Below are 19710 nucleotides of genomic sequence, written 5' to 3' on the forward strand. Positions count from 1 at the left end.
TGCAGCTGTGTTGGATGTGTGGGTGGTTGTTAAGTGGTACAGAGTATTCTTGCTTTAAGAAGAATGTGTGAAAAATCCACTAGGGTTTGGCCAGCTAGACAGCTAACTCATCTATAAAGTTGACTCAGGTTTGCCAATTGTATTCCATCTATTTTATCCTGTGTTTTTACATAATTGTAGTTGACAATACTTATAGCCACACAGTTTACTCTTAATTTTGAGGAAACTGCTCTTACTTCTTGCTTAAAGTAAGGAATAGTTACGGGAGTTTTAAGAGATCAGCATAAATAGTCATGAAAATGGTGGAGGTAGCTAAGGCTATAATCTTCACTTCTTAATTCCCACCTAGAAATTCCACTGATTTGGGAGTTGAAGGAGGATATTGATGAGTAACTGGCCTGAGGAGTAGACTGCTGAACTTGGAACAAGAAGGAGGTCCTGAGTTTGAGCCCTAGCATCCCATGTGTCAGAGTGATGATCTGATTCATGCCTTTTCTCCCCTTGCTCTAGTTAAATCTTGGCCTTTTTTTTTTTTTTTTTGGTACATATATATATATATGTATATACACACTCATTCAGAAAATTGGGTCTACAGAGGCAGTAAACTTATTTATAAATTCATCTTTACAGTGAAAGTACCATTCCTTGTTAAAGGTTTAATCAGTACAAGTAACAATGAATTTAAGAGCTATACTAAATATATATTTATACAAAACACTATATTTTATTTAACTCCATACAAAATATGATTAAAAATATTAAATAGGTAATGGTTTATTTTGAAGATCATTAAGTCAATTTAAGTGGAACAGTTTTTTACTTTGGTCACAGCCATATAACAATCTTTCCTTTGTTATAAGCAGGTGCTATAAATAGCAACTTTCTGGCTTATGTCCTTTAGAAGTAAGCGTACTTCTTTTTCCAATCTTAGTAATTCTTGAGCTTTATCTTCCAGATATTTCTGATTGTCCTCATATTTTCTTTCTAAATCTATGGGAGACAAAAAAAAAAAAAAGACAGAAGCTTATATTATGATCTCAAAATCTTGTACTGGTCCTTTTTTTTCTGTAAGGGCGTATGTGAATATTATGAAGGTGTCTTTCTAAATAAAGACATACCTTGCAGTAGTTGTAGCTTGCTGTTTGCTTGAGCCAAAAGTGTTTTTGCTTCATTTTGTAGCATTTCAGCTTTCCTTCTGGCATCAGCTGACTCTTCTGTTTTTTTAGCAATTAAGTGTTCTACTTTCTTATACTTTTCATCAAGTTCACCATCCAGAGTCTGCAGTTTGAATTTTAGACATAAAGGTTATAATGTTAGAGCCAGAACATTATCAGTAACTTAGACAACATGCATTTTGGTTCAAGGGTCACCACCAGTGGTTTGCAAAAAAGAAAAAGGCTTTAAGTTACCCAGTGGTAAATTAAATACAGCCATTGAAATGACTTTCAAGAAAATGAACAGACCACAAAGACATTCTTGAGTTGTAGAGGTCAAAGTAGGTATGCTGAGTGAGATCCAACACACATCTAGATATTAAAGGTCCATTTTAAGGAAATGGAACAAGGAACAGAGTACTTGAGACCAGGAAATGCAATTGGAAAGATAGTGTTTTCCTTCTTTCTTTTTGGTGCTAGAATTTCACTACTGAGCTAATTTGTTATCACATAGAGGGAACGATCACTATAGTACCTGAGCGTTCTTGAGGGTGAACTATACAGATGAGGTAGTTAGGAAAGGCAAATTGAATTAAAGGAAAGGTAAGGTAGGTAGCAGATGTGGTGAGGGGAAAGGATGAGGAGAAATTGGTACCGGTTAGGAAAAAAATGGTTACAAGGTATATTATATTTTTGCCACTAGGGCTATCACTGGAGCATGGCAGAGAGTAGAGAGAGGGAGAATGACCAATAACACTAAGCTTACCTGTCCCCCCCCCACACACACACACACACACAACACGGAGAACCAGGAGTCTGAAACCTGCCTAGTCTTCCCTAGTGCAACATCGCCCTGCCTAGCCTCTCTAAGCTTTTATCCAAATTCAGATTTAAACTCTTAGTTCAGAGTTAGTGGGTACTTCCAGAGACATGCTTTTTTTCTTTCTATGTTCCTTATAAATGGACATGTCAAAGGTGGCAGTGAAATATAATACTTGCTTTTTTTTTTTTAATCAATACAGCCATAAAACGATTTACTTACCTTCTTAACATCATCTGCATTTTGCTTCACTTCATATACTACTTTTTCAATATGTTCTGCCTCCCCAGAGTTCTGGGCAGCCTTTCGTTTCAGTTCTTCCACATTTCTCTCTAGCTCATTGATGCGTTGCGAGGCATTGAATAAGGTTTCTTCAGAAGCTGCAGTTTCAGATTCAATCTAAAAGTGATAGGAAATACCGTGAACACAAATTTATAGGAACATTTTTAAGGGACATTTAAAAGAATGCCATTTTGTATGATCATATAAGAATAAAAGATAATTTTCTTTAAGAAAGCTTATAGAAAGCACCCAGTTTTAGTCTTTGTTATACTTCGTGTTAATTTTATTTTTTAAATACACTGGTGATGCAGGATAAATTTCATGTTTTTTCTATTTCTAACACCCGTGCCCAGGCAGCTTGATGTGGTGAGAAGCTTTTTTAAAGACACCCACATTTTAAAGACACCTAGATTTTTTTTTAAATTTATTCCCTTTTGTTGCCCTTGTTTTGTTATTGATGCCATTCGTCATTGTTGGATAGGACAGAGAGAAATGGAGAGAGGCGGGAAAGACAGAGAGGGGAGAGAAAGACACCTACAGACCTACTTCACTGCCTATGAAGCGACTCCCCTGCAGGTGGGGAGCCGGGGGCTCGAACCGAGATCCTTACACCAGTCCTTGCGCTTTGCGCCACCTGTGCTTAACCCGCTGTGCTACCGCCCGACTCTCATTTTTTTTTTTTAAATCAAGTCTCAGTATTAAACTCTGTAAACTTTACAGTAGTAAACTCTGTAAAGCTATGTATTGATACAAAAGATCTACAACTCATCTTTTCAAAATATAATCTAGTGGCCAGGTAGTGGTGCATCTGGTTGAATAACACACATTACCATGCTCAAGGATCAGGGTTCAGAGATGGGATAGGTTATGTGCTGGCAGTAAACTGGTGTTACAGGTGTCTGTCCTACTTAGCACTCAACTTCTCTATGTCCTATCAAAATAATAGGGGGCCAGCCAGTGGTGCACCGGGTTAAGCGCACATAGTATGAAGCACAGGGACCTGGTTCAAGCCCAGGTTCCCCACCTGCAGCGCGGTTGCTTCCCAAGTGGTAGTGTCTGTCCATCTCTTCCCCCCCCCACCTCCCTCTCCCCTCTCAATTTCTGTCCTATTCAAAGGGGAAAAACAATGGCCACAGGAGCAGTGGATTCATAGTGCTGGCACCAAGCCCCAGCAATAGTCTTGGAGGCAAATAGTAATAATAAATTAAAAAATACATAGTTTTATTCAAGAGTTAGCTAGAGCAAGCAGCTTAACCTAGACAGAAGAAGCAATTTAATGGAGCACTTATGACCGTTTTCCTTAAGAATGGTTTTATTCCCTGGTCCCCACCTGCAGGGCATGAGTATGAAGACAGTGTTGCAGGTGTCTCCCTATCTCCCCATTACTCTTGATTTCTGCCTTTATTCAATAAGCATACAAATATTAAATATTAAGAGCCATTTATTCTGTAACTGCAGAGCTCTAAGAGTAGTTTTTGAAAATGGGATTTTCAAATGAATACTTTGTACTACTTAACAGTTTCTGCTGTTGCCCCTAAAGCACAGGAGACAGTGTGCATTTAGTCTTAGGCTTTTTGTGGGGATGAAAGTGAAAGGGGATGTCCCGACATCATATTGACTTCCTCAAATTAAAGAAATCCTATAATGTTCTGGTTTGTTTGTATATCTGCCAGCAAGGTTATCACTAGGGTTAGGTGCCAACATGAGTAATTCACTACTCCTGGTGGCCATTTTTTCTTTTCCTTTCTAATTTTTATTAAAGGAGGGGGAGAAGACACCTGCAGACCTGCTTCACCACTCATTAAGCATCCCTCATGCAAGTGGGGAGTGGGGACTTGAATCAAAGTCTTTGCCTGTGTAATATGCGCACCACTGCCTAGACTTCTGAATGTTCAGTTTTAAGCATTTTCATTGACATCTATCAAATGCATTTTTCTAATAGAGTATGTTTTCATATATAGTAATATAGTAATGACATAATACTGTACCGAAGTTAACAGGTTCTGGGTTCCTTGGATGTCCTCATCTGCTTGTTTAATTGCCTTCTCTGCTGCAATCTGAGCCTTTTCTGCTTCTTCAAGAGCTTCCTTTACCATGTCTGCAGTGACTTTAACATCTGTTGCACTTTTGCTGATTAAAAGAACAAAACATTACATATTAAGATGAAAAAAGTTACTCCCTATCAAACTACATAACTTTTCGATTAAAGAACGATCCAGAGAGATTCAGAAGTCATTCTTAGAAATTTCCACTGCTGAATGGGAGCTCAGATCGATGGATGCAGAGGCTACACAGGCTTGTATGCTAAATATGAATAGATACCCTAGGGCAAAAATTGATGGGGTTTTACAGTTAACCGTATTTATATTCTGTTCCCATATTTGGGAGCTACTCTGCCTTGAACCGCCAGCTTTCTAGTCCTATTCCCAACTCTTGACACCAGCTTCCCAGACAATACTACTAGCCTACCCGCATGTTAGCTATCAGGCTCAGGCAAAAAATAGTAGTAAAGTCATGAACCTAAAGTAGATTTCCTAACTTCTTCTAGTATGAAGATCCTCAGTTCCATCTGCTATATTCATACCTTTAGGTTCCTGATTATTAAACAATTTGTTCTGCTTTATATCTAAATGCTTTTCAGCCACCAAGTTGCAGATGCTACCATGACACCACCCTGACTTACCTGAACAGATGACCTCACCAATGTGTCCTGGAACCCCACCTTCCCAGCGTCCTACCCCACTAGGGAAAGATAGAAACAGGCTGAGGATCAACCTGTCAATGCCCATGTCCAGCAGAAGCAAGTACAGAAGCCAGACCTCCCACGTACCCCATAAAGATCTTTGGTCCATACTCCCAGAGGGATAAAGAATAGGAAATTTCCCAAAGGAGGGGGTGGGATATGGAACTCTGGTGATAGGAATTGTATGGAATTCTACCCTTCTTATCCCACAGTCCTGTCAATCATTATTAAATCACTAATAAAAAAATTTTAAAATTCACTGGTTAAAGAAATGTTTTATACAGTGTGTAAATAAGCCCCTAAATGCCATAATTCTCCAGATACCTGGCTCTTTTAGCTTCTTCTAGTAACATCTCAGCTCTGGCAACGTCAGCAGCACTTTGTTGTAATATCACCTCTACTTGAGAAAGGCTTTCAACTCGTTCACGAATATCTTCTGTCAAGTTCTGTAACTGCTGTGGGGTGCTAGGCATTTCCATTTTCAGCACTTCGTTAGCGACTGCTTCAATGCTGTCCAAATCAGCACTGTCTTCTAAAAAGCAATGGTGCCCAACAGGTAGAAATCAGAGCAAGTTTGCTCAATTCAATCACTTATTGGTCAGCTATTTGACAAATGGCAATGTGGGGTTACACCAAGACATACTGCACTTCTGGTTTAGGAGTTTATGGTCTAACTGAGTGGGAAATTAGACCTACACACATGAAAACATACTACAAAGAATAGGTGCTGCAGTTTTTTGTAGGCTTGGAAGGTTGAAGACTTCAGAGGATGAGGAACTAATCAGGTTTTGAAGCATAACAGGATTTGGAAGAATGACATCTTGAGACGGATGGACAGCATGGGGTTTACAGGCATGTTAGATTAAAGTCCAGCAGAGTAAATGGTTCAGGTTGTAGGTAGTCAGTTCAGGGTTTAAAACTGAAATTTCAAGGCTAGGGAGATAGCATATTGCAAAAAGCCTCTCTTGCCTGAGGCACCATAGGTCCCACCTTTAGTCCCTAGCACCACCATAAACAATAGCTGAGCCCTGCTTAGGTACAAAACAAAAGTTTGATCCTAAGAGGCAAACAAAAATACTCAATAGAGGTTGGGAAAATAGCGAGACAACTGTTGGAAGTGGTCCTGGGAGGTGGCGCAGTGATAAAAGCTTTGAACTCTCAAATATGAGGTCCTGAGTTCAATCCCCGGCAGCACATGTGCCAGAGTGATGTCTGGTTCTTTCTCTCTCCTATCTTTCTCATTAATAAATAAATAAAATCCTTAAAAAATGCTAAAGAAGTTGATTTTTAAATGTGTCATGAATTTTAAAGTTGTGTTTGAGAAGTTATGCAAATTAGATCTCTCTATAAGGCTTTAAGCGCAGAAAAATAGGTGATTTAATGGTAGCTTCTGCACACTATTGCAGAATACATCTATAACAAATTACCATTGATTCCTTACTGGCCACTCCCCACTTTTTTTTTTGCTAAGAGGATACTGATTTTGCCCATGCAACTACAAAGTAATATAAATTTATCATTTTGAGTTAAATCCTGGCTAGTCTTCCAACTACAGTAATTTTATATATTTGTCAGTGACATCTATGCGTGGGCATGTGATTTGTTTCTTGCCTATGAGATCAATGTTCAAAGTCTTCTGAGATTTCCCTTTAAAATTAATACAAAAATCATAGGATTCTTACACTAGATAGTGAATCTTTCTATGAAGTATGGAACTTTAGCAACCACCTTGTAACCAGAGAGCCAGAGAACAAGAAGATATGCTTAATGTTTTTAAAATGTTCTTTAGTTTATTACTGAATAGAGACAGAAATTAAGGGGGGAGACAGAAGAGGGAAAGAGACAGATACCTACAGCCGTGCTTCAGAATTAGTGGAGGACCTGCAGGTGGGAACCAGGGGCTTGAACCTGCGTTGTTATACACTGCAATATGTGCACTTAACCAGGTGTGCCACTGCCTGACCCAAGATATGTTTAACATAGCAGAACAGAAATAAAAAAGAAGTCCCAGAACCATGAAACTACCCTACTTCTGACATGTGATATAACACTTTTTTTCTATTAAGTTCATTCTGGTTGAGAGTTTTCTATAACTTACAGCTAAAATCATACTGGTAATATTCAAACCATACCCAGCAACATTTATTATCTGGCCTACATTTTAAATTACATATATTGTAGAGCAGTAAATTCAAAATCTAGTTGGCCCAGCCTATCTTTGATTCCTTGCTTTGCTACTTGGTGTATTGTGTGTCTTATCTGTATAATAAGACAAGATTATTAAAATACATATGCATGAGTTTCTTAAGAAATGACAATATTTCTTATTTGTAAATGCTGCTGCTTTTCCCTGGTAGGAAATTGACTTTATGTGAAATTAAAAATGTAATTATAACTTCTCAAGCATAGAATCTTCTATAAGTTAGGTTTTATATTCCAAGATAGCAAGAATTATCTAAAAGTAAAATGAAAATAACACTGCTTACGAGTCAGAAAGTCTCTGATTTGCTTAATCAGATTTCTCAGATCCTCATTGCTCTTGTCCACTTTTTCTTTGGTAGCATTGGTTTTCAGCAAAACCTCCTGGGCATTCTGTTTTGCCTCATCTGCCTTCAGTTTAGCTTCAGAAACCTGTATATGAGGAATAGATTAGCCACACAAGTTAACTTAAAAGTAGACTGAAAATATTTAAATCCAAAATTATATTGGAAAAGAAATAAACACTTAAAATCATGGCTTTTAGTAGCAAATTTCTCTCAATATGCTTATATAGACTGAAATTATCCAGAATACAGTATTTTCATATGGACAGGGCTAATATACACTCAAGTTATTTTTTTAAAGATTAAAAAAAATATTTCCTTTTTGTTGCCCTTATTGTTGTTGTAGTTATTATTGTTGTTGATGCCGCCGTTGTTGAATAGGACAGAGAAATGGAGAGAAATGGGGAAGACAGATGGGGAGAGAAAGATAAGACACCTGCAGACTTGCTTCACTGCTTATGAAGTGACTCCCTGCAGGTGGGGATCCGGGGACTCAAACCTGGACCCTCACGCTGGTCCTTGCACTTTGTGCCACATGCACTTAACCTGCTGTGCTACTGCACGACTCCCCCCATTCAAGTTATTTTTAACTCCTCCAAAACAACTGGTGGCATATATAATGCTCCTTTGTTAGTCACCTTTCCCCAACCCTCAGGTGCCAAGACACATGTTTCAATTAATGAGTGCATAGTTGTTTAAAATTTTACAGCTGGATGTATTTATAACCCTGGAACCATGGTAAGCAGCATCATTATTTCAAATTATCACCAGGGGAAAGAAACAAATTCCTAAATAATTTATGAATAAAAACCTCATCTGGTTCCCTAAAAATTAAATTTTCATTTCTGACTGTGAAATGCTGCTTTTCAATTTGGTAAATAGTTTAGAATATGGGGGGGGGGGGGAGTAGACAGCATAAAGGTTATGCAAAGAGACTCTCATGCCTGAGGCTTCAAGGTCCCCATACCATCATAAACCAGAGCTGAGCAGTGCTTGGTTAAAAAAAAAAAATTACAATTGATGTCTCAGGCCAGACCAGATGGTGGTACACTTGATAGGTCATACACATTACCCAGGTTCAACCCTCTGATCCCCATCTATAGGGGGGAGCTTCAAAAGTAGTGAAGCGGTGTTTCAGGTAACTTTTTCCTGTTCTATCTCCCCGACCCCTCTCAATTTCTCACTGTCCTAGCAAAAAAAAAAAAAAAGATAATGTCCCTTTCCTACCCACCAGTTCTAGTTTAAGTGAATAATGAAAATCATATCTGCTGAATTACCATCCTGGAGAGCTGTTCCACCTCAGCAAGGGCACTCAGGACATCTTGGTCAAAGTCCATGGCCTTCTGCCAGGCATTATGTGCAACAGTGACCAATCCACCACAGCCAGGCCCCCCGCATTTTTTCTGTCCTTCATCATCTCTGCAGTTTGGGCCACCACATTCAGTTTCAGAACAAGAAGCCCCTGGAGGCGTTCCACACGTCTGCAACAAGTCAAGGGGAAAAGGCACAATGGTTCAGAGTACTGCAGCATAACAGCTGTGCAGGGCCTGGGTGGCTCCAGAGAATATGTAGGTGATCCTCAGTAAGGGTGCTTGAAAACATAGTATTCAGAATGAAGAGAGGAACATAGTTTGGGAATAAACTAATCTGATTATTCCCAAGGAGACAATATAATCATGAATCGTTATAACCCTTCATGAAGATTTTAGTAAATATACAAACTCTGCCCAGGACATAAATAATACCTGCTCTATCAAGTTGAACTGTCTATATGAGAACCAGAGAATACTTCCTCTTTATTATAACCAGTTAGATAAAATCTTAGACTTTTTTTTTTTTATGGTTAGTAACTTAACTGTTCTGGTCAGTAGGATGGCATAAACAAAAAGAGAAAACAATCTAAACCTCTAGTAATTATAAAGACAGGATTGTTTTTTATGACACAGCCCAAAATAGGTGAGACACAGTAGCAACAGGGAAAGCAGATAGACTAATGAACATTTTAGTAGTTGCAGAGGGCTCTGAAGCCCAATTTCATCAGGAAAAGATGAAAGAGAAGAAAAAAAAAAAAAAGACATTTGGAAGTAGTAACAAGTGTAAGTGTGACTTAGGAAGAGAAGGCAGGACTATAGAAAAAAAAATGGGCAAAGATATATAGACAAGATCATAGACAAATTCTCTCAGACTTCCATGAAAAACAAAAAAAGCAAGAAAAAGAAGCAGGTTTAGTTTGCCCCCTCCCCCTTGGCTTTATTTTCATTAAGATCACTACTAAATTCCATTTGTCTCTAGAGTTACATTTTTAACAAGTTTCCTGGAAATCGATCTACTTTCTAGGCAGATCTCAGGATTAATCTTCAGGTAAAGTAATTGGAACAAAGGCACATTTTAACAGGGCATGGAAAAATTATTCTGCTCCATTTAATTTTCTTTTTTAGGAAGTGCCACTGAGTCAGTACAGCAGTCTGAGAAAATAGTGTTTCTCTGGCTTTACCACAAAGAAACCACTGGAAGAAGGGAATGGCTGGAAGCACACATGCTAGCTTGGGCATGAATACCCAAACCACAGTCTAGAAATCTGAGCCTGGGAATATCACTCCTGATGATTCATTTGCACTGTACAGTATTAAAGTAGTGAAGATCTTTTTTTCCTCTCTCCTATAGTACCCTGGACTTGAGGTGAAACCCTCAAAGCTTACCATTTCTGCAGCAGCTGAAAGGTCTAGACTTTGAAGTTTGCCTGCCAGTTCATCTAGAAGGCGGGCCTGTTCCTCTTGTTTCTCTCTGAATTGAGACTCTCGCTCCATCATCAAATCTTCTATTCTGTCTCGAGTCAGAGCTGATTGTTCCACAGTGCTGTTGGAATCTGTAGTGGAGGCATTCACCCTCTCCTCTGCCTCAAGAGACATCTGGAAATACTTGGTGATGCTATCCAAGGCACCTAGAGCATAAATGAAATGGCTCAATCCCTCAGTGCCCAACTGCCTTTGGCAGAGCAATGACTGTATTTGGTGTCACCTGGTCCTAAATTTATGGTACGGTTTTGTTCTACAAGGAATTAGATCTTTATAAAGAAGTATAACTTTTCTTTCATAGTAAGTGAATATGCTTTGTTCTGTTACCACTTTCTCCTGGGTAAGGAAGATGCCAAATATCTGGATGAAGTTAAGTCCATCATGCAGATCTTGTTTCTACATAATGGCATGTACCCAGTTCTTTCCAAATAGCTGGTGCTAGGCAGCTATTTATGTCCAGATTTTTCTGTTTTCTCAGCTATTAACTGCTTAGATCCACACAAGTGGCTAGTACTGTATACATAAAATAACATGCCATGTTCTGGCTTTAGGAATCTAGCCAAAAAACCCAAGGACCACACTTAATACAAGTTGTATAGTGTAAACTGATATATTTCTACTTTCATTGCTTTTGAGGACAGGGTCCTTCCTATATGTGACCTGTGAATATCAATAAATGAAAAAGATGCAGAAATTATTTCCTGCCCAAGCAATGCTCTTGAATGTAAAAGTCAACATTTAAACAAGTATCAACTTCATCTCTTAATTATTCAAAAGGTTCCTTTTTCCAAGAAAAGCAAACTAATTGGAAGCATGAGGAAGCAATGCATCCTAATGCAATAAATGCTGCTCTTTTGCCATATCTACTAGTCATTCTATGCCTTGGTAAACCACATTTGTAAAATGGGGATTTTAATGCTCATATATGCCAGAGACAAAAAAAAAAAAAAAAGCTTAAAAATCTTAGAAACTACCCTCTGTGGGCCTCTCTACAGGACCTTGCCCACAATGTAAAGCAACAGTGGTAGAAACTGCCCCAACTCTCCAAAGGGAGGCTGGGTCAATACTTTGCCACTCGAAGAAGACTGATCCTGAAATGAGTGCAACCTAGGATGTTGCTAGCTGCAAGCTCAGACTGACAAGGATGCAGAGGTTACATGGGCACCTACGCTGAATATAAATAGACATGGGCCCTAAGTCAGATCAATGGAGTTTACAGTTAATGGTATTTATATATTTTTCCCATATTTGGGATCTACTCTCTTCTCTGATACAGCTTTCTAGTTCTATTTCCAACTCTGACAGCATCTTCCCTAGACAATACTTTAGCCCACCTGCATGCTAGCCGTCAGGCTCAGGCAAAAATTAGTAAAGTTATGGGCCCCCTTGGAATATACTTAAAACAGACTTCCTACCTTCTTCCAACATGAAGACCCTAAAAACAAATTGTTCTGCTTTCTATCTTAATGCTTTTTAGTCACCAAGTTGCAGATGCTACCATGACACCAACCTGACTTCCCTGGGCAAACGACCTCACCAATGTGTCCTGGAACCCCACCTCCCCAGAGCCCTGCCCCACTAGGGAAAGACAAACAGGCTGGGAGTATGGATCAACCTGCCAGTGCCCATATCCAGAGAAGCAATTACAGAAGCCAGACCTTCCCCTCTTCTGTACCTATAATGATCTTGGGTCCATACTCCCAGAAGGATAAAGAAAAGGAAAGCTTCCAATGGAGGGGATGGAATGCAGAACTCTGGTGGTGGGAATTGTGCCCCCCACTTAACATACAGTCTTGTCAATCATTATTATTAAATCAATAAAAAAAAGAAAAAAGGCTCACCCCGAATATCTGAATTTTTTATAAATTCCAACTGTTCAGAAAGCTCTTTCACAGTATTGTCTAGACTTTCTGCTTCAGTCTGTAGGGCATCTAGTTCTTTGGTTATGCTGTTGCTTTGTGAATCTACATCAGATAATTTCATCTCTACTTGAGCCATCTTTTCTGTAACATCTTTGATTAGTTTCCTAAAAAGAGAAGGATAAATTTAAGCATAGTAAAATATAACCAAGGGAAAACGCTGAAGTTTTTATCTTTCCTACTAATAGCTTCCAAATACTAGTTACTACCCTCTGTGACTCCAAATGAAATTCAGTAATTTGTAACAATTTTTAAAAATATTTATTCCTTTTTGTTGCCCTTGTTTTGTTGTAGTTATTATTATTTTTGTTGTTATTGTTGGATAGGACAGAGAGAAATGGAAGGGAGGGGAAGACAGAGAGGGGGAGAGAAAGACAGACACCTGCAGACCTACTTAACAGCTTGTGAAGCGACTCCCCTGCAGGTGGGGAGCCGGGGTCTTGAATTGGGATCTTTAATCCAGTCCTTGTGCTTTGCACCATCTGCACTTTACCCACTGCACTACTGTCCAACTCCCAATTTGTAACTAAGTACTGGTTTTCCTTAACCTTATTATTTTAAAATATATATATTTATTTTGATAGGATGGAGAGAAATTGAAAGGGGAAGGAATAACAGGGAGAAACAGATACCTGCAGCCTTGCTTCCCTCCTTGTGAAGATTCCCCTTTGTGGATGGGGACAGGGGCTTGAACCTGGGTCTCTGTACCTGGTAATGTCTACAGAGTGCACCACAACACAGCCTCTCTCCTTACCTTAAAACAATGGTATTAAACTTAACAACTTGAATTCCTCAGAGATGTTAAGGAAGACAATATAAGTAAGGAGGATATCTTGGGCTCTGTGATGAGGACAGTGGGCAGAATGTTAGGTGTGCCTCTGAGGCAACAGACTTTTAAAATACTTCCCAAATAACAGTAATAATTGATTAAATAATAATTTTTTAAAAAGACCTGTTGGGGCTGGGTGGTGGCACACCTGGTTGAGCACACATGTTAGAATTCGCAAGAGCCCAGGTTTGAGGTCCTGGTCCCCACCTACAGTGGGAAACCTTCACAACTGAAGCAGGGCTGCAGGTGTTTCTCTTCCTCTCTATCTCCTCCTTCCCTCTCAATTCCTGGCTGTCTCTATCCAATAAACAAAGATAATAAAAAAAACATTTTTTTAATCTTAAAAAAAGAAGACCTGTGTTGGGGCAGGTGGCCACTTAACGATTCTAAGTATCAGTTGTAATACAAGCACAGGTGCAAGAGTGTTCTAGTTCCATATGTTAGCAGCTTCAGGCCCACAAAAATCCCATAAACTCAAAAGACACAAGGGATTCAAGAGCAGAATTATGTCTCCTGGTCACTTGCCGAAAATGTTCTTGTCTGAATCTACGTGAGCTCCATCAAGATGGAACGTGCAGAAAGGCAAACCCCAGAACTACCAGGAACGCACAGAGCCACCTAAGTACACTCCCTTACTTCAAGCAAAGTCTCACTAAAAGAGTCTTTGCTTCTATCAATAGAAGAAAGAAGATAGGAAGTCAGGCGGTAGCGCAACCAGTTAAGCGTAGGTGGCACAAAGAGCAAGGACCAGCGTAAGGATCCTGGTTTGAGCCCCGGCCCCCACCTGCAGGGGAGTCACTTCACAAGTGGTGAAGCAGGTCTGCAGGTGTCTATCTTGATTTCTCCCTCTCTGTCTTCCCCTCCTCTCTCCATTTCTCTCTGTCCTATCCAACAATGGACGACAACAATAATAACTACAACAATAAAACAACAAGGGCAACAAAAGAGTATTAAAAAAAAAAAGGAAGGTAATATCTAGTGAGAATGGATTATGATAAACATTTAGCTTTCATATTCATTTGGCATCTAAACCCAACTACCTATCTTCCTATCTCCAAAGGTGTATGTCTGTGTTACAAAGAAAGAAATAATTACAAAGACCTTGACTATTGGAATTATTGAGTATAATTATATAAGTATAACTCTTTTTGGTGGTAGAAGGATATGTTAAAAAAGTGATAGTGTAGGGCCACGTGGTGGTGCACTTGGTTGAGTGCACATGTTACAGTGCACAAGGACCCAGGTTCAAGCCCTCGGTCCCCACCTGCAGGGGGAAAGCTTCACAAGTGGTGGAGCAGTGCTGCAGGTGTCTCTGTGTTTCTCTCCCTATCTCCCCTTTCCTTCTCGGTTTCTGGCTGTTTCTATCCAAAAAATAAAGAAAGAAAAAAATTTTCAAAAGAAAGTGGTAGTGTAGTCATACTGAAAAACTGACAATCATTAGAAAAAAAAATACTTAAGACTCAAATAACATCAAACTCCCACTTAAATATAAGGACTTGGTAGCTTCAATTAGATTTTATAATCATAATGATTTTTCCTAAGACAACCATACTATAATTTTTCCAATTACTTCTTTTTATTAATCATTGATTCATAGAGGATTTTCATTTCTTCTAAAGTCTCGTAAAATGCTACAATTATAAAAATCTTTAACATTGCATATTTTTAAATACTACACTGAACCCTAAAACATGCATACTATGATATTATATTGAGTAAAGATGAATGAAAACTGTTTTCCTGTGGTCCGGGAGCTAGTGCAGTGGATAAAACATCAGACGTCCTGAGTTCAATCCCCAGCAGCACATGTAACAGAGTGGTGTCTGGTTCATTCTCTCTCTCCTCCTATCTTTCTCATTGATAAATAAATAAAATCTTAAAACTTGTTACTGCTATGTGCTAGGAGGCCAAAAATGTTAAGTCATTTGAGGTAAAATTCCTCACTAAATGTATTTCATTCCACATAAGACATCTCCAACTACATGGCCTTAAGCACAGAAACTGAGGCTTGAAACCAAATCCAGTTTCTTTATGTCTACAAGGTCCCAGAAGGACCTTCTATAGGTACTTGAATGAATGTCAGTTCCCTTCCTGTTTCTCATGCTTGGTTTGAGATGTAAGTCGATCTGGCTGTTTTGATGCTAATTAAAGTCTTGCAACAAGAGCAATGTTACTGTCATAAGATCACCATGATCTTATGCACAGGTAAGTTTACGGATTTTATGGGATTACCACAATTAAAAAAGATGTGTCCTTTGGGACAAAGTTAGATGGAACTGAACGTGATTATGCTTAGTGATTTAAAAAAGTGAAAGCTATCAGTTATTGTGCTTATATGTGGAATATAGAAAACTGAAACACATGAACTTAAAAGTATCCAAATCTTTTAAAGAATTTTTGTGTGAATTATGGTGGTCATTTTTTAGAGGAGTGAGTATTATATGGAACTATATCCCTATAATCTTGTAAACCATTATTAAATCACTAATTATAAAGCCTAAAGCAAAAGAAAAAACTTCCTTTCTCATACCTAAATTATGAGTCTATAATAAAAACAACAGAATTAGGATAAGCACAAATGCTTTATAGACTTTCTGGTTTTGTCCTTCAGCTTTGATGTTATTGTACTATTTTGGGGTCTCTTTTGGCAAAGATTGTTGGACTGTTTGAGAACAGGAGAAGTTAGATCAGGAGAAATGTTAGAAAATAGATTCTTGAGTTTGATATCACTCAATTCTCCTTACTTTTACTACATCATGCCAGCAAATGAGATGATTACCCTGAGAAGGGCTAAGAAATGGCATATTCTTTGTTGAGAATTTGCTATCATGAGATGAATGAACCACTGCTCTAGGGAACCAACAGCTGAGCAGCAAAAATAATGCTGAATTAAAGAATCTAACTTAAGGTAATAGAATTTCTCTGGTAGTAACTAAACATAATAACAACTTACAATGTTTTTTTCTTTGCAATTATATTATCAGTTCACAGATCAATCCTTTCAGTACTCTATGGAAATAAAGGCAAATATGTATCTTCACTTCATCCACAGAACAAAAGAGAAGTTGAGAAAGAAGCAAGTTTTCCAAACTCACAAGCCACACAAGTAGGCAAAATGAAACTCATAGTGTTTGTTTTTAAATCCAGTGTTTTTGTTACTCTAATGCTGTGAAGCACACTGTATACAGCATGCACAGCACTCTATGCCTTAGCCTCTATCATTTTCATCCCCAATGATGAGCCACTACTCATTCAGCCAAAGGTCTAGTAAAGGCTACTCAAAAATTAATGGCTCAAAATTTCTTTTCAATCACAAGACCAAACACACTTTTCTTTTTGATGGAAGCATCATGCCAGCTCATTTCTGTTGTTAATTCACAAAAATGGAAAAGAGTACTGTAAATTGATACTTTTGGCTCATTAAATACTTACTCTGCTTCTTCAAAAAGACTCCCAATGTTTTTTAGTGGCTCTGCAGCGGGGCTGTGGGCCAGGATGTCTCTGATCTCATTGATTTTCTTTTCCACTGAGTCCACGGTCTCTTGGTAAGGGCCGATCACACCACTGATCTTCAAGGCCTTGGCTTTTTCCAGGAACTTCTGGGTCCTATTGGTCAACTCAGAGACGATCACATCCCAAAGAGCAAAGCACTGGTGGCAGGGAGTGCAGTTGGGGAAGACTCCTGAGTATCCTCGAGTGCACTTATCACAGCGTGGACCCTCGACACCCTCAATGCAAACACACTGGCCTGTGGACTGGTTGCACTGTGGTGTTTCAATGCCCCTGGCATCACAGTCGCAGGCTAGAAAGGAATTGATAGTGTTAGCTGATCTACTAGATCACAAACTTCAGTGATGACTTTAGCATTTAGGTTCTCTAGTTATTGTTACAATAAGAAAATATCAACCACCAACAATTTACCAGTGGTTCACACACAGAGTAGAACAGCTTTCTTCTTCAGCAAACACATTTCTTTAACCTTTGCTCACCAAGTAATAAGTGAACACGAGACAGGCATTTTAGGAATGGTGTATGTGGATCATATAATCTAATTCTCACAACCCTATGAGGTAGATGTCTTAATAATCACAGATGTGGGAAGTGACATTTAGCCAGATTCCTTGCTCAAGATTTCAATGAAATGACCAAACCAGGATTTTAATAGACTACTTTTCAACTCTAGAATCTTTTTAAGCTCTATATGGTCCTTACCTCACTCTCACTGGGATTTCCCTAAATCATACTGGTACAAACAATTCAAGAAATATCTCGTAATATGAGGCATCTTGCATAAGATACAACACAAATGAGGAGCTTCTAACATACCTAGCCATTGCTGAAATGGAACATACTGGATTTAAAACACAAACAAACAAACAAACAAACAAAACCCTAAATTAGAAAGAGGTCACAGGAATTCTATGTATCTAGTTTAAAGACTTTCAAGTTAATATAATCTCATTTATGGGTGTCCACCATGGTAAAAAGTGAGGCTCATCAATGCCAAATTTTCACTCATAAGGGTCAGCATCTTAGTGTCAAGTGGTATCATGTAAAACCAGTATTCTTGGCCACTGCCTGTAAATGAGATTACTTCTTACAAATCCTCTGCCATAGAACTTTGCCTAGAACTCCAAATTTCAGGAAACAGATTCACTTTTCTTTTTCTTGTTTTATTAAGTCACTCTTATACTAACACTTGACATTTCATTTAATTTGTACAGTGTTTAAATAGTAGAAGACCTATACATATATCTTTATACATATATCTTATGTCCTTTCTGGAAAGAGGTGGCAACAACAACAAAAAGTCTTCAAAAGACAAATAATTCACCCTATTTCTCTAACTAGACTGAGGACTCAACAGGGCAGGGTATACCTTAAATCATTTTTCCAATCTCACCACTAGACACAAGGCTAACTTGTAAGCGGAAGCCATAGTCTTTACCAAGTGAGACACTTACTTCATTTATTTTTATTACAGGCATGAGGCATCTAATACCCCTAATAGAAGAAGCCAATTATCCTAAAAACTCCATTTCAACTGTGGCAAAGCACTGCATATTCATGCTTTCCCAGGTATCTTTATAAAATATTCCTGGGTTTATCACTATAACTTGCCTCTGAAAGATTTTCATATGGAACATGTTCCAGGATTAATTTCACTGATGTCCTCCTCTAAACTCAAGAGATGCATCTGTGGCCTGTACAATGCATTGATCCTATCATCCTGCCTTGTACTTCTAGTTTATTTTTTCACTGCCTTTGCTTGCTAACAGTACTGCCAATTATTTAATTTTTAATTGTTTATTTTTGCCAGCAGGGCTTTGTTGGGGCTCCACAGCAGTTGCACAATTCCTTCACCTGTGGTGGAATTCCCCTCCCCCCAAGAGAATGAGAGACAGAGAGGGAGAGAACAACAGAGAGAGCAGTGGCTGAGGGGTCAAATGTAGGTCTCAACACAAGCTAAAGTGTACCCTCTACTAGGTGAGTTATCTCCTGGCCCTCACAGTCCCAATTTTTAAGGAACAACTATGAAGAGTACAACAAAGTGGTTACAGAGAGAGTCATGGGCACAAATTACATGGTTGTGAATCCTACTTTTCCCACACCCCAGATGTGTTATCCTGACCAGTGAAGAAACTGAGGTACGGTTTCCACATTTGTTAAAATAATTAAATAAATAAATAAATAAAAAGATACTGATCACACTGGCTTCATATGATTGCTTTCAGGATGAATTAACTCAATTCTAAAATGCCTAGAAAAGTTCCTGGTCCATAATAAGCATTTATATGTTAAAAAAAAAATGGGAGTCGGGCTGTAGCGCAGCAGGTTAAGCGCAGGTGGTGCAAAGCACAAGGACCGGCATAAGGATCCCGGCTCCCCACCTGCAGGGGAGTCGCTTCACAGGCGGTGAAGCAGGTCTGCAGGTGTCTACCTTTCTCTCCTCCTCTCTGTCTTCCCCTCCTCTCTCCATTTCTCTCTGTCCTATCCAACAACGACAACAACAATAATAACTACAACAATAAAACAACAAGGGCAACAAAAGGGAATAAATAAATAAAATAAATATTTAAAAAAAAATTTAAAAAAAAAAAAGAGAGAGAGAGGCAGAGAGTGAAAGCACAGCACCAAAACTTCCAACCAGGCTCTATCTAACCTGGGTTGTGCACAGAACAAAGCTATACACTGTTGAAGTGAGCTATTTCACTAGTCCCCATAAGCACTCAGTAAATGTTTTATTATTATCACTTTCTTGGCCCATGTTAGCACCTGGTGGCCCCTGTCCAGATCACATTTCTGTTGGGTAAAGAGGAGGAGAAAAAAGGTCATGGCTCCATATTTGCCAATAAAATCACAATTATTAAAAACAAACAAAACCCCTGAAGACTAGAATATTTAAGTCTACAACCTTTAGGTTTTAAAACAAAAGCATCCCTTTGGTAACCTGAGTTTTCAAAACTAAACTTTCTTTGGGACTGGGAAATAGCAGAACGCACACTTCAGTGCCCAAGGACCAGGTTCAAGCACCCAATTATGACATGGAAGCACCATGCAAAAAAAAAGGGAGCTTCACAAGTGGTGAAGTAGTGTTGCAATGTTTCTCCTCCTCTCTATCTCT

At 38.7% G+C, this 19710-nt stretch overlaps 1 protein-coding gene across 1 annotated transcript in view; it reads right to left on the reverse strand.

Moving 5' to 3' along the window:
- Nucleotides 1-636: 636 nt before the first annotated feature.
- LAMB1 (laminin subunit beta 1) overlaps nt 637-19710 on the reverse strand; it is an 87016-nt gene continuing 67942 nt past the window's right edge. Inside the window, exons 24-33 of the mRNA XM_060196405.1 lie at nt 16518-16887; nt 12179-12363; nt 10242-10483; nt 8820-9023; nt 7486-7630; nt 5324-5531; nt 4245-4386; nt 2197-2373; nt 1119-1278; nt 637-990 (exon numbers count right to left, since the gene is read on the reverse strand). Of these exons, the coding sequence (XP_060052388.1) occupies nt 854-990; nt 1119-1278; nt 2197-2373; nt 4245-4386; nt 5324-5531; nt 7486-7630; nt 8820-9023; nt 10242-10483; nt 12179-12363; nt 16518-16887 (1970 nt within the window). The 3' untranslated portion in view covers nt 637-853. The remainder of the gene's footprint in view (nt 991-1118; nt 1279-2196; nt 2374-4244; nt 4387-5323; nt 5532-7485; nt 7631-8819; nt 9024-10241; nt 10484-12178; nt 12364-16517; nt 16888-19710) is intronic.

The sequence above is a fragment of the Erinaceus europaeus genome, chromosome 8 (genome assembly GCF_950295315.1).
Source record: "Erinaceus europaeus chromosome 8, mEriEur2.1, whole genome shotgun sequence".
Taxonomy (NCBI): domain Eukaryota; kingdom Metazoa; phylum Chordata; class Mammalia; order Eulipotyphla; family Erinaceidae; genus Erinaceus; species Erinaceus europaeus.